General features: G+C 39.7%; 1 protein-coding gene across 5 annotated transcripts in view; it reads right to left on the reverse strand.

The window, feature by feature from the left end:
• Positions 1–1151: 1151 nt before the first annotated feature.
• LOC127001741 (sorting nexin-14-like) overlaps positions 1152–23797 on the reverse strand; it is a 32995-nt gene continuing 10349 nt past the window's right edge. Inside the window, exons 10-19 of one of the 5 annotated variants that reach the window (XM_050866873.1) lie at positions 23656–23714; positions 21645–21671; positions 14786–14960; positions 13968–14148; positions 13501–13670; positions 12800–13053; positions 12419–12603; positions 9700–9864; positions 7065–7255; positions 1152–5431 (exon numbers count right to left, since the gene is read on the reverse strand). In XM_050866873.1, the coding sequence (XP_050722830.1) occupies positions 5339–5431; positions 7065–7255; positions 9700–9864; positions 12419–12603; positions 12800–13053; positions 13501–13670; positions 13968–14148; positions 14786–14960; positions 21645–21671; positions 23656–23714 (1500 nt within the window). In that variant the 3' untranslated portion in view covers positions 1152–5338. Of the gene's footprint in view, positions 5432–7064; positions 7256–9699; positions 9865–12418; positions 12604–12799; positions 13054–13500; positions 13671–13967; positions 14149–14785; positions 14961–20849; positions 20920–21644; positions 21672–23095; positions 23114–23655; positions 23715–23797 lie in introns of all 5 variants that reach the window. The other 4 variants (XM_050866876.1, XM_050866875.1, XM_050866874.1 and 1 more) reach the window with 4 other exon arrangements.

The raw sequence follows: 23797 nt of genomic DNA on the forward strand, positions 1-23797 counted from the left end.
TAAATCTACTAATTAATTCATCTCATGAGATTTTAAAAATTTAATACCTGAATATGCACTAACCTCATGTTGTCTTGAAATGGTCCAATTCAGAGCCTTTCCCTAGCATTCTGGGAATTTTATTTGTCTACACCTGAGAACTATGTTGAGGATGAAGCAGGTGTTTGAACCTGCCTCAAGCCTGTCTTGATAGTTACCTGTGATTGACAAAGTGAATGGGATTAGCTCAAAACCATGGAGGCTGTGGGGAGGTGATGGATGGTGAACTTGTGGAGACTGTGATAATACAAGGGTGTCATAGCACAAGAAAAGTATGGTGAATTTTATGTCAAACTCATTATTAGGAAAACCAAAAAAGTATAGAGGTGGTCTGTGAGCATACCTAACCTTGCCTCACACCTGCAGTATACATGCCCACACCCACAATTTTTCCTTTTATTTAAGGGCAGCACCAGCAATTTTTCTTATCCACACAGAACTCACACCCACTCTGCATTCACAAGGTAAGCTTTGAGTAAATTTTTCAGTTTGGAGGCCTTATCTCACTCAGATGGCAATGTTTTTACTGCTAGGAATCAAAGCTGATAGCCCTACTCAGGGCAGGTGCTGCCTGCCATCATCACTGGGTTCCAGCTGAACCATTTTGGTAGGAGACCTGTCAAGCATCTTGGGCAAAGAACCTGCAAGCTTTTACTTTCATTTTAACTACCAGCCATGATGTAGTGGGGTGGGTCCCACATGCTATGTGACCCAGTATCAGTGAATCACAGAATGATCTCTCTTTGATAGATAGAAATCTATTTGGAAAAAACTCTGCACTACTTGCAACTGGATGTGCCTCACACTTGCAGCTATTTCAAAAATCAAACAAGCACCTGTCCCACACACAAATTTTTTTTGCATTATATCCTGTGAAACCAGAACCTGCTGGCTAGTTCACACAGACCTCTGAGGAGAGGTACATCAACTTTTGAATATGTGTGTACTGTGCCAGAAATAGAGAAAGACGACATGATAAATTAAAATATCAAAATATTGCCAGCAAATGTTTGACATAAATAAAAAGGAAAAATGTACGGTGAAGAGGCATGATAATTGTTAATATCAGACTAGTTTAAACTTTAAGGCAGAACACCAAGAACACAGGTCAATAAATGATGTACATGACTTTAATATAATCTGGAATGACAGCAGGAGGCCACTCACAACAGCCTTCATACATTTTATTTCAACTACTCAAAAATACGTTTAGAAAATTATGCAACATTAATATAAACTTTTTCCCAATATGTATAGTTGTTCTATCTAACTTCCTTAAGAAATATCAAATCAAATATAAATATAATTTGCTTCCCATGAACTGGACTGTACATTTCACCACTTGGCTCAGAGAAATACTGCAACCAAGAGTGTTTGTCTCAGTGCTAAAATTATTATACATGTTGCTTAGGTGACTAGAATCATTTCATACAAGCACTGAAATCATCCAATTGTTACGGACTACCAGATATGCATTTTGGGTTTGGTCTGCACACACATAGTCAACTACAAAGTTTAGAAGTCAAGCTCTACGATAATCAGATTTTTGAGTCTGGACTTTTATGTTGTTTTGATTTTCATATCATATATATCTTTATGCTTCATTCCACTGAAAAGGAAGGCCACCTGAGATCAAGCTGAATCTTTCACTGACATATTTACAGCGCTGATGCACTGATCACTCTTACTGATCAGTCTATGCAATAGTTCATGGTTGTACTCTTGTAGAAACACCATGAACATATGCTATGTAGACCTTTAGTGTTCAGAAGCACAAATAGGGTTGTCTTTATTGGTATAATAAAAATGTTCTAATTTTGACGTCATTTCAAAAGCTTATGGGACACAACTATATGGGCCCACCAACCCTTTTGGCATCAGCACTACACTGACTAATGCTTGGGGTGCCCAAAGTAGCCATGTGTCTCCAGAGTGACATGGCTGTGCAAGACGGATAAACAATCGCCACATGTTTGGCAAGTCGCGTTAACCCGGTGATCGTCTATGTCCTGAAGTATGATATGCACAGATGACATAATACTAGTTGGCCCTGATGCTGTGTCTGATATTCAAGTGTCAACACAACTAAGACAGAGGCTGTGGCTCAGCCAGGAGACTTAGGACTAAAGTAACAGTGACTTTAATAGTAATACATAATAACTGCCAGTCAGAAATTACTATGGCCACCGCCGTCACAAAAATAACGTGTTGCTCTGGGAAGTCTATAACTGACAGTATGAATATAATTATATGTATATATCACAGACAAAAAAAAAAAAATTGGAATAATATAACCTCTTTGGTACACATATGAATAACAAACACAAATGAGAGGATAATCAACATTGTTCATTCAGCCAGACTGTGAATCCAAAGATGCAGCTATGGTGGGGTCTCACTGATTATGACTAGTATTGAGGGGACAATGCCTTATGAGGTGGCAGTTTACAAAGACTACATCAGTACTCTCTACACCATCCATCATCTATACAGAAAAGGAAAGTGGTGGGAAGGCTTAACATTAGCAAAGATAAACTGAGACTACCAGAGCAGATATAGGTTACTATCAGCATGAATCCACAGAAAGAGATGAGATAGAACAGCTGTCTGAGTAATGCTTCACAGATATTTGAGTTAAACTGATACAAAACAGCGCTTAGTGAGTAAACTGAGATTCCATACGAAATCTGATGTCATGACAAACCTCATTCAAAGAACAATTAACAATTCATCATGACAATAAACATATACAACAAGCATTGTCATAAAATAGGTTTAGGCAAACATTTCATCTTGTCTATACAAAATGCAGCAAACTAAAAAATTTACCAAGCACTTTGCTGTGTGGTAAAGTGGAGGGAGGAAAAGGCCTGAGACACCCTGAGCAGCCAGCAAACCTGCTCTGGGGTTCCTAGAGTATAGTAACAGGCAACACACTGATGGCACAATGTTTCTTACAAATAAGTGTCATCAGCCCCTCAGTGTATAAACTCTTTAAACCCTGAATGCTACAACTAATCGTATGCAATTTACAGTATCAACACAAAGATTATTCACAGAGAAGCTTAGTTTATTGATGAAGGAAGTTAGATTAGTGATGACTTATAGCATCCTAATTTGTATCAGTTTCTTTGAGTGGCTACTTGTTGGGGTCACAAGGTCAGGGAAGGGATCAAGTTTACAGAGGCAAGTCCCGGCAAACTACTGAGGAAGTTTGCATAGATTTTGACCACTGAAATGTCTCGTAAACTGCTCCCCTCACAACAATTTGTCTTTTTCTATGCATGCATGCCTACATGTGTGTGTGTGTGTGTTTACCTATTTGTATTTACCTATTTATAGTCTACAGGGCCCGAGCTAAGCTCTAATAGTCCCATTCATATCTTAATTCATATCTACATTCATGTGTGTGTGTGTGTAATTCACCTCTTGGTCTGCTGCGGGTTTCTCTCGAGACAGCCAGCCGTTCCCCTACGGAAGAGCACAGAGCTCAGAGTACCGATCTTTGGGTAGGACTGAGACCACTCACACACAACACACCGTGACAACGAGGTCACAACTCCTTGCTTGACGTCGCATACCTACTCATTGCTAGGTGAACAGGGGCTACACGTGAAAGAAGATAAACCCAACTTATCTTCACTCGGCCGGGGAATCGGACCCCGTTCCTTCTGGTTGTGAGGCAGACACTCTATCCACTGAGCTACTGGGCTGTGTGTGTGTGTGTGTGTGTGTGTGTGTGTGTGTGTGTGTGTGTGTGTGTGTGTGTGTGTGTGTGTGTGTGTGTGTGTGTGTGTGTGTGTGTGTGTGTGTGTGTGTGTGTGTGTGTGTGTGTGTGTGTATGTATGTATGTATGTATGTATGTATGTATGTGTGTGTGTGTGTGTGTGTGTGTGTGTGTGTGTGTGTGTGTGTGTGTGTGTGTGTGTGTGTGTGTGTGTGTGTGTGTGTGTGTGTGTGTGTGTGTGTGTGTGTGTGCGCATGAATGTGTGTGTACATGCATGTGTGTGTACATGCATATGTGTGTGTGTGTGTGTGTGTGTGTGTGTGTGTGTGTGTGTATTTACCTAGTTGTAGTTTTACAGGGCCTGGGCTTTACGCTTGTGTGTGTGTGTGTGTGTGTGTGTGTGTGTGTGTGTATACATATTTAGTATACAACTTTTCTATATTCAGTGTGGCAAAAACAAGGGACATAATATATTCATGGCCACAGTGGCATGGCTTCTGAATGGGTGTTCAGCTGAGTATCACTACTATCTGGATCTACTACTATCTTCAGATTCTGCAAAAATCATATTGAGCAAGTGATGATCTGTCATAAACTTACATTCAACACTACCTCAGGATCAGTGACTGGCACTATGAAAGGACTTACCCACCATAGATTCAGCATCCAAGTAGGTATTTTGATTAAACCAAACCATTCAGCGTGGCTCTTCTGGGTGATTTCATTCCCTCCCTCCAGCTGCTGGTCTGAAGATGGTTTGGTCTGGTCCTACAGAGGTCAACTGGGGACACCTCTTTATACAAGTTCATTGGACAGTCTCCCATCACATCAAATTTATAAATGTGTAACAGAACGATATATATATAAATGAATACATGTTAGAGATTTCCCTCTCCCAACCACATCAAAATTGTATCTAAAATTATAATAAATTAATCTCCTTAGCACCATCACTATTTCATATAAGTTTGTGTCAGTCTGTCCCTGTCATGAATTCATGATGTAGTTTCAGTACAACTTGGAATATTATTACAAATGCAAATAATGTGCTGCCAATCACTAAAGCCTCTACCCTCAGGATCTAAGTTACTGTTATGTTGGTGACTATTCTCATTACTTCAAAAATACAAAATATTTTTTGGAGCACCTTCAAGATTTAGAAATATGATTAAGAGATTATTTATCACATATTTTCTAAATCACTTGTTAAGCATCTTTAATGTTAGTTAATCATAAGGGTAACTGTTCCTCTGGTGGCAATTTCTTTGTCCAGGCTGTCACTTCACCTCACCCAAACCCTTACACATACTATGGACTGGAGTGTGAAAAAGTGCAAAAATATTGAGGAATGTGAACAGCTGCTGCTGGGCGGGGTCAAAGGGGAGATGTTGACAACACTACTGCCCAAGGGTTGTATTTACAAATGCCAAGAATATATTTTGGGCAGTTGGTCATGTGTAGAGTGAGTGGTGGTGGGGGAGGTGGAAGGGAGAAGTCCTGGAAGAATGAGACGCAGTTTTACCATGTTTATGAAGACTGTGCGGCAGTAAGACTGCTTACATCTGGGACGACTCAGCTGTTAGAAAGGAATGGTGACAGCTCTGGGGTGACAGCCAGCTCTGGGAACAGCTCATCGAGCACTCCATCCAGCAGCACATACGAGAGCTGTGAAAGGAAACACAATGACTAAATGCATCTATGCTATCTATATACCTATCTCTCTAATGCCCAGCCCTCTTACAGGAAATTCCCTCAAAGGGGTGGCCATGGCAGCTCCAACTTTCCATTCCAACACTCCTCAGCACACTCAGTTCCTTGCTTACCAGGAACAGAGGCCTTTCATAATTTCAACTTCTTATTGCTTCCTCTATCTCACTCCTCTCCATCTCCCCCAGGTCACTTATGTTCTCCCTCCAAGCTCTTTATTCATCACAGATTCATTATGCCTCTTCCATACCCCCTTTACCTCCTCATTCCTTTTCACAAGCACCCAATAACTTCTCTTTATCCAGCAAGTATCACTCTTCTTTTAAATTATTCCTTTTTTAGTTAATTTCAAAATGAGGCTTTTAGTATCCAGATATTTTGCTGACATCTTCCTACCTAGTTTTCTAAAAAAAAAAAAAAAATACTTAGCCTTTCACAGTAAAGCAGCCCTATAACAAATATTTAGCCTCATTGGTTATGATACTGCCATTGCTCTTAGCTAATACTGAGCAATAAATGATTTCTTTCTTTCCAGTATTGTGGCAATATATATTTGGTCACATAACTTAGGGACAGTACCAGCATAGGCATTTTCAGTAGTGTCACCGACAAGTCAAAAGCTTTGGTCGCAACACATACAGAAGCACACGTGCCCAGGGTAGGGTTTGCCTTTCTGTGCCGAAAAGGCAAACGCTTTTCATCGGCCAATCAGCAAGTAGTAACCACAGCACCACAGCAGTCAAGTTCCCGTAGGAATGCATTTTGATGAATAAAATAAAGAATATAATGCTCTTAGAGACCCAGAAAAATGGTGTTGTATAAAGAAATATTTATTTTCTTGTCATTTCACATTAAAAAGAACCTGAAAGAGACAAGGCAAGGGAAAGAAGGGAAAATGTTGGTTTTTCTGATGATATTTCGCATCTTTTTGACCGATAGGAAGTGTTGTCCGACTATTTCATGGCTGTGACTTTAATCCCGGAGCAGTGCTGTTTTTTCGTATGTTAGTGCGTTTTTTGCATCATCTCTTAACATAATCATCATGTGTGGGTGAGGAAATATATATTTTTTGCAATATTTTAGTTGACATCAAGGAGAAAATTAGAGTTGGCTCAGAACTTATACATGCAAACTGTAAACACAACTCCTGCCATGGAAAAATCGTCTGCCGCTATCCAAGTGATGATAGGCATAATAATATACAAAGGATTAAGCACAGGTGATCTGTAGTCACCCTCTAGGAACAAATCGTCGAATTCCTCCATCTTGCTACTACCGACAATTCGTACTGTACTTGAGTCTGAAGAGTAAGTGATGTACACGACAGTTTTCCCAAGGGCGGTAGCGCCTTTTGTCTGGCAGCAGGGCTGTGATTCGTTTTCAGTACAAACACACTTACAACTCAAACAGTGTATGCGGTGGCGGACCACTACTGAAAATGTTTCATCTGCCAACTCTGTTTGATGATGGCCAGTGGATCACATCGTATCCTTCATTGATGGGGACTCACTCCACATAAAATACATTAACCTCCTGACAACACTATGACTACAGAGGAATCCACAAGCTGCTTCACTGAGTTGACTTTTACCTGCTTGTTGAGGACGGGGTGTTGGAAGAGTGTGACCAGGGTGTTGGCCCCCTCGTTGTACAGGTCCTGAGTGAAGAGGCAGCGCTGCAGCCATGGGGACAGCAGGCCAACCACTTCCCGACGCAGCTCTCTCTCTCTATACCTTCGCTCCCTCTCACAACGGTGCTCAGGAGGGTCCACAAAGAGGCCATCTGAAGGAATAGCAAAGGTACTTTAAGTTTAATGTTTGAAGTTTCATTCACACACACACACACACACTGACTATGGAAAACTTAATGATGCAGTGGGTAACTGAAAATACAAGATACAGGAGTGATGACGAACCAGCAAGACTGGACCTGGTACTGAGGAAGGGAGTGCACCTGTTGAATGAATTAAGGTATGTGTGTCCCATGGGAAAAAGTGATCATGTAATAATAGAGTTGGAAACCGATGAGGACGTCACTGAGGAAGAAAAAATCATACAAAGGAAAAAGGAGAAACTACAGGAGAGTGAACATCGAAAATCTCAAGATATATTATGAAAAACTGGACTGGGAAAAGTAAAAAAAAAAAAAAAAAAAAAAAAAAAAAACGAGGTGCAGGAAAAGTATATTTTCATAGAGGCATATGAGACAGGAGTCAAAAATATGTCCCATTATACAAACCAATAGAAAGAGGAAAGCAAGATTGGTTTAATGCAAGATGTGCAGGTGCAAAGAAAAAAAAGAGACAAAGCATGGAAAAGATTGAAAAGAAATAAGAACCAAAGGAATAAAGAAGACTTTAAGATAGCAAGAAATGAATATGTGAAAATAAGGAGGGAAGAAGAGAAAGGTTACGAAAAGGATATTGTTGAAAAGTGTAAGGAGGAACCTAAATTGTTCTAAAAATTTATAAATGGAAAAATCAAACTAAAGGAAAAAATAGAAAGACTGAGAGATGGAAATAAGATAATTGAAGATCCTAAAGACCTGACTGAGCTACTAAACAAGAGGTTTCAACAAGTTTTTACAAAAGAATCACAATTTAATGAACCACAAGATGATAAGATAAATGTTCAAATGGAGGAAGTAACAGTAACTAAAGAAGAGATATATAAAATAATGGAGGAGGTGGAAGAGAGGAAACCAATAGGACCGGATGGAGTTTCAGGTTTTATTTTTAAAGAATGCAGAAATCAGCTGGTTGGACCGGTATATGATATCATAAAGTGCTCAATATCAACTGGTAAAGTACCTAAGGAATGGCGAAGGGCTGAGGTGGTCCATAAATATAAAAGCAGAAAAAAGGAAGAACCTGTAAACTAGAGACCAGTATCACTGACCAGTATAGTTTGTAAAATATGTGAAAAAGTGATAAAGAAACAATGGACAAAATTTCTAGAACACAATATAATAACAGAAAAACAGTATGGCTTTAGACAAGGGCATTCATGTGAAACAAACTTATTAAGCTTTTACTCAAGAGTGACAGACATAACACAGGAGAAGGATGGATGGGTAGACTCCATGTATTTGGACTTGAAGAAGGCTTTTGACAAAGTTCCACATACAAGACTACTATGGAAGCTGGAAAATAGAGGAGGATTGAAAGGGAAAATGAAAAACTGGATGGAAAGTTACTTAAAGGGAAGAGAAATGAGAACAGTGGTTAAGGACATGAAATTGAAATGTAGATGGTGGGGTGCTTCAAGGATCAGTACTGGCACCAATACTTTTCTTAATATATATAAATGATATGCCGGAGAATGTAAATAGTTATATGAGCTTGTTTGCGGACGATGCGAAATTGATGAGACACATAAGAAATAGTAAAGACTGTGAAATTCTGCAAGAGGACCTAAATAAGATTTGGGATTGGAGTAAGAAATGGGAGATGGAGTTCAATGTGAAGAAATGTCATGTAATGGAAATGGGAAAGAGTGAAGGGAGACTAAAATGGACATATAGAATGGGAGATGGAGAAATATTAAAAGTTCAAGAAGAGAGAGATCTGGGAGTGATAATACAAGATAATCAACAGTCAGAGAGTCATGTAAATAGGATACTCGGAGATAAATATAGAATGGTAAGAAATATAGGAATAGCATTCCACTACATGGATAAAGATATGATGAAAAAGATGATTATCATTATGATTAGACCAAAGTTGGAATATGTGGAAACTGTGTGGTCTCCCCATAAGAAGAAACACGTGAAAAAAATAGAAAGAATACAAAGGATGGCAAGGAAGATGGTTCCAGAACTGGAGGGTTTGTCATATGAAGAAAGGTTAAAGGAAATGAGCCTGCCAACCTTGGAACAACGAAGAGAAAGGGGAGATCTAATACTAATTTATAAATTGTGGAATAAAATGGAAGTAGATAACGAGATGCTACTAAGAGAAGCAAGAAACACCAACAACACACGAGGACACAGTAAAAAACTGAGAAAAGGAAAATGCTTGAGAGACAAAAAAGTATAGCTTCCCGGAAGCAAAGAAGCATAGAGGTTTGGAACAGACTAAGTGAGGATGTAGTATTGGCGAAGAGTGTGCACAACTTTAAGGAAAAACTGGACAAGTACAGATATGGAGACGGGACCATATGACCATAAACCCAGGCCCTGTAAAATTACAACTAGGTAAATACAACTAGGTAAATACACACACGTGCCTCGGATTAGGTGTATAAGTGTGACAATACGAGGGGGAGCAAGAGCCTGAGCCAACTTGCGGCGCAGGAACCAGCTAATGGCAGCATCAATGGTGTTCCTCACCATTGCCCGGACACACATGAGCCACCTAAGTGCATTCCTTGACAGGCCATACACTCGCACAACTGGGGAAGGGAAGGAAGGATTAAGGGAACTTTACAAAAAGCTTGGTTGAGATGAGAATATAATTATGCAAGAAATATGTGATATAACACCATAAGGAATAGGAGAAAAATAAAACAATTGTCAAGTGATCTAAATGACAATTTGCTCAATAAGTGCTGAACAGTAGTAGTAGTAGTGCCTCTACAAAATACCAAAACCCCTCCCTATGTTCAGATTACACCTTATTTGTGTATGCAAACATGGTAAGTTTTTTTTCTTTAAATGGGGGAAGATACCATTTATTAGTCAGTAATTCAAGTAACCCTCTCACGCACCATAAGTTTCCAATAAGTTTCTGTTCCACTCACCATGCATTTCTCAGGCCCAACCGGCCTTTTCTTGCCGCTGTGATACTCTACATTCCCGGACATATTTTATCCTCACAGATATATCGTATCCCAATAAATTTGGTATCAATGGCTTCATAAAGACTTGTACTAGAACATGCATAAATAAAAATAGAGGAAAATAAACAATACAAACTCATTTCAAGTCTCCATATAGAGTATTGTAGACAATAAATCCTAAGTACCAACTCTTCCCTAGCTAGCTAGCTAGCGAACTCAAAATTTTGTGGGCCAACTTTTTAGTCGAATATATGTTTCAAAGCGGAATTTAGCGAGGATTTTTGTGGTATCCCAAGATCCTCATACTCCTATCAGTTCCCGAGTTACACCAAGAAAACAGTATTTTTTTCGAGGTGACCGATCCCTCCTCCCTCCACTCTTCCTTCCTCCTCCTCATCCACGCTCCTTAGAAAGGTTGCCATATGTTACCATTAAGAAACTTATCCTAACAAATGATGCTCCCAAATTTGACGCACTTTCACCGAAAACTTAATTTTTAATCAATTTTTAAAACTTTTATGACACGTTTCGTGTCATCGTGCGGCAGGACCTTTTTACCCTTGATGATGCGATACGCGTCATCGTGCACGAGAGGGTGACAGCTGTGCTGCCATTGGGACTAAGGAGAGGGGGGGAATGATGAAGAAGAGAACGAATACTTCAAAATCTATTATCAGAAATAACAGCCGTATTTACCCCTCTCCATCCGTGACACAAACGTCGGTGTCACGGTATGGAAAGGGTCAAGAGGAAATGGAAGAGGATTAATCCTCTTCTAAACCTCTCAAATCCTCCTCTAAATTCCTCTTAATCCTCTTCCATTTCCTCTTAAGAGGTCTAGAAGAGGATTAAGAAGTTTAGAGGAGGACTAACCCTTTCCATACGGTGACGCTGTCAGACGCCCGTTGGATGCCGACGTCGGCGTCACCGGAGTGAAGGGGTTAAGGTAAGTATGATATCCCTGTATTGAATATTGGCACCAGTCATGAGTCATTGTTCATGAACTCATTCTACGGTTGCATAACTTTAGAACATTATGTTATGTCAAGAAGGTATTTTTCTATGAAAAGTATTCATGAATGTATTCATGAATATTTTCAAGAAGTATTCTTATTTGTACTTAAATTAAAACCATTTCAGTGTATTCAAATTTGTATTCGTATTCGTTGAAATTTGAAATATTCGTATTTGAAAACACAATTATTGTATTCACTCCGTCCCTGTCATTGAGGAGAGCAAAGTTGTAGGCTTATTCACCAGATGGGTCAGTGACAGAGAATGAAAGCCAAAGCTGGTGGTGAACATTGAAATCTCCTAAGATGGAGATTTCAGCGAAGAAAGAGTGAGTTAAGATGTGCTCCACTTTAGCGTTCAAATACTCAAAGATTTTTACATAGTTGGTGGAGTTAGGTGAGAGATAAACAGCAGGGACATATTTATTAATAGAATGACAATGAAGTCTTAACCAGATAATGGAAAATTCTGAAGAGTCAAGGTCTCGGGCACGACAGCAGGTGATGTCGTTGTGTACTAAGACGCAACATCCAGCTATGGATTGAAATTTAGGATACGTTAGTAGGAGGGGGCAGAGTAGAGATTATTGTCAGTAGCCTCAGAACCTGTGTTTTAGTGAGGAAGAGGTGTGGCTTAAAGGAGGAGAGATGGTGTTCCATTGAATGGAAGTTAGAACAAAGACTGCAAATGTTGCAAAGGTTGATATAAAGAAAGTTGGGAGAGTTATCAGGACACCTCTTATTGTCAGCACCGAAATGGGAGTCAGATCTGATGGCATTTATGGTCACACCTTCCACAGCCGGGGACTCCAAGGCTTTACATTGCTTTGTCATCATGAATTTAATGTGTATGCGTGTATGTAGAGTGGTGTGGGAAGTAAGAGAGTTTGTCTTTAGAGAGCATGCTGAACTACACTCTGGTGTTGGTGAGATAATAAGGAAACAGCAAGTGAGGACACAGGAGGATCTTTGATAGGCTTGCAGCACCCCCTCGCCTCCCGAGTATACCTCACCAGGAGTAGCTTGCACCTGATTCAGCAGCCATCTGACTGCCTAATCCCAACTTAAATGTGTCTATTTGGCTGCAATAATACCACTGCATAAAGCTAGGTCCTAACCTGCATTATACTCACCTGTGTCTTAATTAGTCTTACCAAGATAGAGGATTGTGTCAAAGACCCCCATCACAGTCATCATGGCAGGGGGGGGAGGTGCAGACTCTTGGGCAGGAATGTTGAGGCTCTGTGCATTGTCCTTAAATAGGGTATTGAGCAGCTGCTTGGGCATCTTGGTACCCTCTATCTGCTTCCCATCTACAGTGGACTCCTCCCAATCCATCCTGAGAAAAAGGAGTATTTCTTAGATGTCATGCACATTAAGAAGGATGAAGGAACAGCACAGTGCACTCAGATGGTTTGGTCACCTTGAGGGAAAGGGTGAAGTCAAAAGTTAATAGGAGCAGGCTGATGTAAAATGAACATGTGTGAGGCTCCCCTTAAATGGAAGGACACTTATTATGTCATGGCGGCTCATACTTTGACTTTGACTTGGCAGGAGCAGAGGAGGAGGCAGTGACGGTGGAGGAGAGGAACACATTGATGAAGGCGTCAAGGTGCTGCCCTCGCTCCTTCATCAACTTTCGGGGGACATCTCTGATGAGGCGGCCCAGAGACACGTCAGGGAGATAATTGTTGGTGAACTCATCCTTGGTCTTGAGAAAGAGGAACAGCAACTGTGAGCCCTTCAGGGCAGGCTTCTGCAGCAGCTTCTGAAGAAACTCCTCAAAAATCTGAGGGGAAAGAGGTCATTAATTTCTGTTTCTCTTTTACATGTCTCCCTCAAAAGTCTGATACATGTGAGGTAAGGAAAATAGATAAGCAACTGAATAACTTTACTAGCACTCACTAGGATGAATGTCATAATGATTAAAATTAAGATCGAGCTGGACCCTAACCTTCTGGTGTCGTTTTCATTAAGTCACAATTCTGGAACAAGTGTCCTTAAACATGCATAAGTTAACATTATCACATTGTCATTGACATACATTATTATTCTTTAGGTTCAGTACTCAGTTATGAATAATCAATATTATGTTTACACTTGAGACTAGAAAATAAAGGTAAAGGCTTCACTCTGCTCCACACATCTGTGGTAACTACTGCTTTCAGTTCCAGGTTTCTTTCTACCCCATTTTCCATTCCCATCCCTAATCTCTGAAACTTTCTATGTAACCCACCAGGCGTCTGGTTTGCATGAAGCCAATGTCTTTGGAGGTGAAGAGAGCACGTTTGGGAGGCAGCTGGTTGTCCTGGAACTCTCCATGGAACTCTGTCAGTTTATTTTCCAAGATGTAGAACTCATTGTACCGCCGCTCCACTTCCCAATGAAGCTCGTCTGGGTGTTCAGCTGTTGCACATTGTGGAGGAGAGAAAAAAAAAAGTTTACATTTTGTAGAAATTTATGGATTACTGTGTATGTCATGGGTCTGGTCAAGCTGTGAGTGCATTCCAGTGCTCTGTGTCCTGGATATGAGAGTAGGTTGTGTTCATCATTTCCAGAATATATAAAATTTACTTCCTCAATTATGCAATTTGTCCATGCTGAACTACAAAAAGAAGTTTAAATCATGCTGCTCAATGAATAAACAAAGATGTGAATGAGCATTATCTCCAAAGGCAGTACTAACTCTAGTCCAACACTAACCCCCAGACACGTCAATCCTTGTGACGTCCACGATGAAGGCATAGTACGGCTTGCTGGAGCTGTCGACCCGCTGCTCCACTCTCGGTATGCTGACCCTCCAGGCGCTCAGGTCCCGAAAGCTGGATGTGAGCCCCTCAAGGCCACTCACTGCCTGCCCTATTGACCCGCTGCCCTCATCACTCTGCTCACCACAGCCACCGCCACAAAAAAGGCAAATAAATGAGGGTCTGGCATGCCTGGTGCACAACTAGGTGACTGGACTGTCTTGACAAGGCTATTCTGTGCTTTTTTGGAGGATGCCTTGAGACTACTGTATGCATAAATGCTACAAATCATTGTGGTATAACTGATGGCTTGTCCATTCAATTCTATGGTCATAATATGCTGTGAATCCTCCAATTATTTAGTCTTTATGAGAGATGCAATACTGTGAGCTTTCTGAAGATATAACTAAACATCCTTCACTCTAGTATAGTATTTATACATAATCAAGACCAACGTTTAAGTTTACAACAATAAAAATTAGTGGTTTATCATTACAGTAGCAAGCAGTGAAGAGTCTACTTTAATTAAAAGTCTGTAACACCAGGCAAGGCTACAAAACAGTAAAGCATTAAGGGGAAAACAAACAAACATGAAGGCAGCCACAATGAACAAGGGAAGAGTTAGACAAGACCACTGTAGTGAGCACCCAGACCATCCATCCAGAACCTGACCAGTAGACACAAACTCACACCAAAGGCACTCCACTTTGTAACTTGAAGGGTGAGGGCACAGAGGGCACAGGTGGGTTAGGAAGTTAGGAAATCACCACTAACCATGAGCAAGGAGATGTCATCTGCCTCATCAATGTCGTAGAGAGAGTGGTCATCCTCTCCCCCGGTGACCACTGACGGCTTGAGCACCATCTGTTTGCCAATCTGCCTGAGGCCACTACCCACCTTCCTGACCACTACTTTACCTACAGTCTTCTTGTTGAGGGCATCAACTTCCCTAGGGGTGGTGCAAGGAACACAGGATGGGCTTTACTCCTCCAAACAGACAAAAACAACAACTAAAGCAAAGCCTTGGTGTAATACTGCATGTGTGTGTCGAAACTGGAGGAGCGGAGGGTTCTGTTGAGTACATTACCAGTCACAGAAAGTCCGTGGTTTTATCAGGGAATCTAATATCATCTCAAAAGTAATAATGCTGCCACTGGTGGTTTAACAACCAGCTGTAGAAATATAACAACCCTCAACTTTGCAATACACCAAGGCTTTTGTATATTCAAAAAAATAAATAAATAAATAAATAAATAAATAAATAAAAAGAAAAGAAAAAAAAAAGGGCCAACTCTGTGGGGAAAAACAAAAAACAAAAAAACTAAGAATTTTAAGCATAAAACAAACCAAATGAAGAAACTAATTGAAGCCAATATCTTAGAAGTTACCAAAACATGTTACACAGCCCTAAACTCTTTAGAAAAGGGAGCACTTTTACAACCATGTAGCAAAGTAGTCATAACCACACTTTACAACATCTACAACGACAGCTACAGGAATAGCACAGAAGTACTATTTCTCTGGGAAAAAATGGAGGAGTTGGAGGGAAGAGTTACTTCCCTGATGCTCCATGTGGATTTTTGGAAAACTCAACAATAAATACTTAAGGAGATGATTCACCTGTATTGTTTTCTACTATTTTGAAAAATCATTGAAATACAAATTACATGCCTGAGAAATAAAGCAAAATGTGAGATATTAGTTAGATAAATATCAACATGTGACAAACGAAAGACATAATTACTGCCCATAAATCTCTCAAGTTATTTCTAGATCAAACCTAACCAACGGTTGTTTGTTAGCAAGGCATAAAAAAAGCATCAGTTCACTGGTGAGTGGGAAGTAAAGAGGGATAAAGTTTGGAGGTCATCTTACATGCTGTTCACCTTTCACATCAGGAAGAAAATATGTGATTTTTCTTCAAAACAGTAGATGCAGAAATATAGGAACAGGAAACGGAGATTTTTTTTTTTTAAATATCGTAATGAGTGATGAGATTTTAATAAATTGATTGGAAAAATATGTTGCTTATTAAAATGGTACGACTAACAAGAACCTCAGAGGCAATTGAAAAGACAGGTAGATCATCCCTTCAGTTAAATCAAACAAGGGATTCTAAAAAGAAGAAAAAAAAAAAAAAAAAAAAAAAAAAAAAGGCTTAATGCAATTTGGCAACTCTCCTTTAGTAAAAAATCTATTGTGTATACAACACTAATCACAACTAATGTCTGCCACACACTCATACTTGCCCTGCCACCTTCACCTCACCGCTGAGCTGCTGCCGTGACCGACTCAACCATAACACACAAGACAATGAATAATCAGGAGACACCAACCACCAAGACACAAGTTAACCCCCAATTCCATGCAGGTGCTTCCAAGAATTGGTAATTAAAGGGGAGGAAAAAGACTTAACAATGGCTAAAAGTCTCAGTGATCCCTCAACACCCTGGAATAGTTCTGTTGATACTGTTAATTCAGCAGCGAGGCTCACTGATAAACTGTCTGTGCTTGTGCTATGTATATCTGCACTCCATTGGTATCTAATACTTGATTATAATTTTTTTCTTATATACCTCAGGCCATAATAAAACTTATCATTACTACTATTATTACTATGTCACCAGGTTATGCATCACCACCTTCAATTAATGGTATAAAGCACTAGTTTATGATAGTGACAGTGCAGCAGTCTGGCTCAGGTTATGTCATCAGGTCAATTTGTTGCTGTTAATGCTGCAGCAGCTTGGCCCCTGGTGACATGCATTTAGCTGTATAACTGTATGCTGTCATAGTTCTTCTGGAGTCAAAATGAAATTAGGATGAAGGTAATGTGCTGTACTATTTGGCAAGAAGTTACTGTCGTCTTTTTTTTCCTTCAGTTTAGATACAAATAAATACATATGGTAATTAGCCACTAGTAGGAACTGCTGGGAGACTTTGCACATAACAGTTCTTCTGTAGTTGACAAATCACTGAGAAATACTCTTTTGACCTTTTTTTACTGTACTAGTCCTCATAAAATCACAAAGAAGTACAGTTTTGTGGAAAAATATCTGCTGGAAGATTTTTTTTTCTTCTGTGCATAAGTAAACCTATAAAGATGTAAAGAATTTTGGCAAAAGACCATTACAAATGTTGCTTTTTTGCTTCTCTAGTTAAAGCAATTCTGAGGGATGCATAGTACTGGGGTATACTTTAGCTTCCAACTATAGATAAAAAAATTATTTATCAAAAGAATACTTTAACTAGTTTTATAAGACTATAAGTCGTGTGCATTAAACTAGCGCAGCTGTGAGGTATGAAGTGCAAATTATTTGTTTAGAAAGTGGCTGTAATCACTGTGACAGTAAACAGTGCATATGAAGCCATATCAGTATCATGCAGTGTTTGTGTGTGTTACATTCACCACTGGTTTACTCATGTGTTGGGTGTGACTGCCAGCCAAATGAGCTTAAAGCTGCATCATGATGGATCTCTAGGTAAGGCTGGGACCTTACACACCCCATCCCCCTTGCACTAAGTGTGGAGAGTAACCTCTCCTGTCAACAGAAAAACTTTTTGTCCTGAGAAGGACTTGAACTTCAGCTTGATGAGATGGCAAGCAGAGTAAGTGTGTATGTGTGTGTGTGAGCTAAGCTCTGATAGTCCCGTCTCCATATCTACATTCATCCAGCCTTTCCTTCATTTGTCGGACACTGCTTGCCTCCACCACCTCTTCCCGCAAGCCATTCCATGTGTTAACACTTTTATGTGGAAAACTATACTTTTTCAAGTCACTCAAAACAGGTTCCTTTATTCAGTTTCTTTCCATGTCCTCTCAGCTCCAGTATTCTCGCAGGTGAAAAGAGATCATTTCTATCCACCTCATCAAACTTATTTACCAACTTGTACAACGTGATCATGTCTCCTCTCTCCCTTCTTTGTTCCAGTGTCATTAAGCCCATCTCCTTCAATCTGTCTTCATACGTCATATTCGAGAGCTCTGGGACCATTTTAGTTGCAATTCTCTGTATCCTTTCCAACTTTTTGATATCCTTCTTTTTGTGAGGTGACCACACAACTGCAGCATATTCAAGTTTTGGTCTTATCAATGTTGTTATTATTTTCTTCATCATTTCTTTGTCCATAAAATGGAATGATACCCTTATATTTTGCATTATCTTGTAGGTTTCTCCAAACAGCATGTTTATTTGCTTTTCTGGGGATAGTGTGTCTTGCATCGTTGCTCCTAAATCTTTTTCTTCATGTACTACCTTTAAGTTTTCTTTTCACATACTATATGTTTTCCTCTGTCTTTTTTTACTTTTCCCAATTTCCATAACATGGCATTTCATAACTGGCTCCATCTGTACACTCAATTCAGGTCTTTTTGCAGTTCTTCACAGTCTTCCTGTCCTCACTTTTCTTATTAATTTTGCATCATCTGCAAAAAGGCTCATAAAACTTTTTATACCCTTCGGCATATCATTTATATATATTATGAACATTACTGGTGCCAGAACTGAGCCTTGAGGAACTCCACTCTCTACTCTCCTCCAATTTGATTTCTTTTCCCTAATCACCGTCATAATTTCTCTTCCTGTTAAGTAATCCTTCATCCACTCGATAACCTTTCTGCCCAATCCTCCCCACCACTGCAGTTTCCAGATTAACCTTTTGTGCAGAAATTTGTCAAAAGCTTTTTTCAAATCAAGATATACACAATCAGCCCATCCTTCTCTTTCTTGCAACACGTCTATTGCTTTTGAGTAGTAACATAGTAAATTGATGACACACGATTTCCCTTTTCTAAAACCAAACTGTCCCTTATTTATCATGTTTTCCTTTTCTAAATGTTCGACCCATTGTTTTTTATTATACTTTAACAAATCTTGCACATTACACTTGTCAAAGAGACTGGTCTATAATTTAGTGGTTCAGTTTTATCTCCACTTTTATAAATTGGTACAATGTTTGCTCTCTTCCACTCTAAGGGCACTTTTCCTGTATTTCTAGAGCATGTTATTGTCATAAAGTGGCTCCAATAATTCATTTCTACACTCCTTTAGCACTTGACCCGAGATTTCATCCGGTCCCATAGCTTTCCTTCCATCTAAGGTTTTCATCAGCTGTATCAGTTCCCCTTTCTCAACCTTGCAATATTTTGTTTCCCTTCACGCAATTTTCGAGACCCCAGTCAAAGTGTGTGTGTGTGTGTGTGTGTGTGTGTGTGTGTGTGTGTGTAATTCACCACGGCCTGATCATGTGTTAGACTTGTAATTGCCAGCAAGTACCCTCCCAACATGAGCAAGTGCTCTTTATCATTGATCCATGGGTACTGCCAGGACCTCACACACCACACACCCCATCCCCCTTGCTTAAGAGGGGACAGTAACTACTCCTAATCAACGGAAAGAATCTGGCCTGAGCGGGCTCGAACAACCACCCTGTCAGACCGTGAAGCCTGGCAGCGCAGTGCTCCACCAGTTGCACCATGGAGTATGTGTGTGTGTGTGTGTGTGTGTGTGTGTGTGTATTTACCTAGTTGTGACATACGGGAAAAGAGCTATGCTCGTGCTGTGCCGTCTCCATATCCGCTCTTGTCCAACTTTTCTTTAAAATCATGAATGTTTCTTGCACAAACCACCTCCTCCTCCAGCCTATTCCATAGCTCAATGCTTCTGTTTGGGAAGCTAAACTTTTTCACATCTCACCTACACATGGTCGCCCTCAACTTCTTTCCATGTCCTCTCGTTTCTCTCTCGTTCCACACACACAGGTCCTCTCTGTCCAAATGCTCCACTCCGCTCGCCACCCTGTACACTGCTATCAGGTCTCCTCTTTCTCTTCTTCTCTCCAGGGTTGTAAGCCCCATGCTATTGAGTCTCTCCTGATAAGTCCGATCCGGTACCATCTTAGTTGCCACTCTCTGCACTCTTTCCAGCTTTTTTATGTTCTTCTTTTCGTGAGGAGACCAGACCACTGCTGCATACTCCAACCTTGGCCTTATCATTGTAACTATTATTTTCTTCATCATCTCGTCCAAATACACAAATGCCGTGTGTGTGTGTGTGTGTGTGTGTGTGTGTGTGTGTGTGTGTGTGTGTGTGTGTGTGTGCGTGTGTGTATGTGTGTGCGTGTGTGTATGTGTGTGTGTGTGTGTGTGTGTGTGCAGCTGTGTGAAAATGGAGAGATAAGATAAAGATAGAGAAGAAACAGGAAGGTAAGAAGTAAGAGGCAGATCAGCACCACAAAACCCACATATAGCTGACAGGACAGGACAGACACACACCCTTGAGCAATGTATTGACGCTTTCCTTTACAAACAAACTCCCAGTGATGAAGCTACATTCCAATCAATTTTACTTAAGAAGGTCATCACAGTTTCATAGTGACAGTTTGGATACTCAATCATCAAATTCTTTGTTAAGATGTAAAAGAATATTATAAAATGTAAAATAAAAAAATTGCTCTTAAGATAATAATAAACTTCTGACATTTCTAACAATGAAATCAAAGGAAAATTTATCATGCTGCTCCTGATTTTCAGGAAAAATATAATATTGGAATCTTATAAATATAAATCATTATGATTTCACTCTAAAGTGAAATAATCTTCATATAATCTTAAGGATATCATAAGTTAGTTACTCCAAGGCAAAGCAAGCAAATGGAAATTTAGAAGTTTCTAATGTGGGCGGGAAAAACAGAAGTGTTTGTAGAATGAAGGAGAAAGCGTCAACATGCATCCAAGAGTGTAGGTATAATCCCATTTTTTTCTAAACAAGCTACAGTAACAGGCCAGCCTCCCTCATGAGGAGAGAGTCCCTCCTTGGACATCACATCAGCCAGGCACCTGTGTTTTGCTAATGCGACTCTTGAAAGGTGAAAATGTGGCAGAGGAGCTGGAATCTGTTCTGCGGTGTCTGTAGGAATGAAGCACAGATTTTTGGTGAAAGGAGAGGAGAACACCTGTAATATTCCTTAACTTTCCCCTTCCTCAAAAGACTTAACTCCTATTCAATAATTTATTATTAATCATTAATGTTCTTATGCCTAAGTGTATGTGTTGCAGACCTTTGTGCTGCAAAAGTTATGTTCCCTCTCACTCTAAAGTTTTTGTGTGTGAACTTAGTAATTCCAGAAACATCTGAATATCTGCAAGAAAACTTTTGAAATTGATTGGGTTTTCTATTCTATTGATTAAAACACTCATTTTATGATCTACCGAGCATACTACCAAATGCCATTACACGGATGTGATGCCAATACAATCGTCCCCGCCCCACCTTGATTTTACAGCAACACTGTCTCTCATGACTGCATCCTCCATGAAACCCCTTCTCACAACTTCAGTCACCTTCTACATAAGTGCACTCACTGCTCAGTCACACTTTACATACTTTAGCTGTGTAAACTACACAAAACATCAAGTGAATCAAATAAACCTAGCTTGACCCTGCAAAAACCTTTCACTGATAAATGTTGATACCAATTATACCTAACCACAGAAAAGTTAGACAAAACTTCTACAGCATAGAAATCATGTGCTCTTAATAATAGATAAAAAAGCATAATAGGCACAGAAGTAGTATTGTAGTAGCAACAGTAGTAAATGAGTTAACTTTTCATTACAGTAGAATACACTTACAGTTGTATGAAAGACTGGCACTCTGTACTGCAAAATCAGAGAGAATGAAATGTATAACCAGAAAACCACACATAATATAGTTCATGCAAGACTTTGGCATTGCTTTTCAGAGATGAGGTGGAAAAGTTCTAATATGTTGCAACTGGAGTTCTTTTTATCGCAAGATCATTCATTCCTAATAAAAATGTGTAAAGAAAGAGGAAGCATTAAACTTCCCTGAGAAAAAAAAGTGTGCAGAGAACAAGGACCCCTAACAAGTCTCTTCTCTATACATAGCATTACTGCATCCTCAAATAGTGTGCTCCGGAGATAAACAAATCACTAATGGAAGAAAATGTAGTTTGCTAATAAATATATTCCTGCAAATGATAAAAAAAAAAAAAAAGCTACTGCACTCAGCTTACTACTAATGAAAGCATTACAATTAATTCTATGTCGGAAAACCCCCCCACAAAAAAGATAGGCCTACAAGCAGACAAAATCCTTAATGAGAACAAAAAAAGCAAGTGTTTGAACAAAACAAAAGAAGTAAAACAATGCCCCACTCAAAATGTGCTCAACAGGAATAAACTGAGCAATAAGGGGAGACTGAGACATACAGAGTAGCACATCAATTGTGAGTTGCTATAAATGATTATTTTTGTGCAGAACAAGGCTGCTACACTCTATCTCTCTGAAGAAGGAGAGGAAGAGACTTAATTGAATGAGGAAAGGAATGTGGGAATAAAGGACAGGAGAGAGGAAACAGCAAAGGCAGTGAGGTAGAGAGGGATGAAGGGAATAAGCAAGGGAGAGGAAGAGGAAACCCAAAATAAGTAGTGAGAAACAGATGGATGGAGTGTGTGAGCAATAAGGAGAGATGGGAATAGAAAGACAAGATAAAGACAAAAAAGGTGAAGGGTATGAAAGGGCAGTCTTGTTGGTGGTAATGGGTTATCACGCTGACAAAAGCTGTGCATAGAAAAAACACAACACAGCAGATTCAGAAGGAGCCTTCAAGAAACAAACCACTCACTTCAGGATATCCAAGAATATCAATTATGATGACTTGTAAATTCATGGAAGCATTAAGGAGAGATATTATTGCTTTACCAAATTGAAGAGATGAAAATGGTTCAGTAACATAAATATGTAGTTCTAAAGAAGAACCACCACCACCACCACCACTACCCTTAGTCCATACCATGCTCTCCCTCATTATTGTGCAGAGCTATCTCACAGTGCTGACAAACTGACTGCACCCACACCCTCACTCTCTCAGTGCCCCAAGCCCACAGCAAGGCTACCATGCATATACCAGTGCCAGAGTGCCTCCCCCAGCATCTGCCATCTGTGCCCCAGCCCCAGCAGAGCCCCAGCACTTATGACAACCACCCAACAACACATTGAGGTGCCACTATTGTGTGTGCGTGAGTCAACACCCTTATTTCCACATGAGGGTAATTGTGTACCTTGTTAGTCCTGGAGAGCTGCCAATTAGGAAAAACACTGTAATATTAATTTTGTGATGCCACATCTCAGTTTCTATGATAACTCTGCTGCTTCCCTTTGGTATCCAATGTACATAAAATAAAATAAATGCAAGCAATATAAAAAATCAATAATAAGCAATTCTTCTCGGGTCAAAGGCTTACACTCTAAATCAGTTCAACTATACTTGTTACTCAGTGGCGAGAAGCTCAAATCATCAGTACACAATGGAGCTAAAATATACTCAAGCCATTACATGTACATAACTATTCGGTACAATAAGAAGCACTCCTCAAATTACATTTTCCACCTATCATTGCCTATCATCAGGAAGTAAGAACAAACAGCTTCTATAAAAATAAAATCAATCTATGAAACTGTTTTATCTGGTGCTCCCTCTTTCTTGGCATAAAAAAAAAAAAAAAAAAAAAAAAATCGTTACAAAGTCTGAATTAAAATAGAAGAGCCTCCAACAGAATGCAACATCAATTGCTTTCAAGAGCTGCCATGACTAATGGGTCAGCACGAGACAGACACTCACCTGGTGGCATTCTTCTGGTAGCCTTGGGAGCTCCTTGTTCCACACAGGTGTGCAAAGTACTGCATGAAAAAAAAGTTACTAGTACTAAAGACATATTTGATAGCGTTGTCTATTTCTATACTCATCAGAAAAATTCTACAGA

Source organism: Eriocheir sinensis, chromosome 21 (assembly GCF_024679095.1).
Source record: "Eriocheir sinensis breed Jianghai 21 chromosome 21, ASM2467909v1, whole genome shotgun sequence".
Taxonomy (NCBI): domain Eukaryota; kingdom Metazoa; phylum Arthropoda; class Malacostraca; order Decapoda; family Varunidae; genus Eriocheir; species Eriocheir sinensis.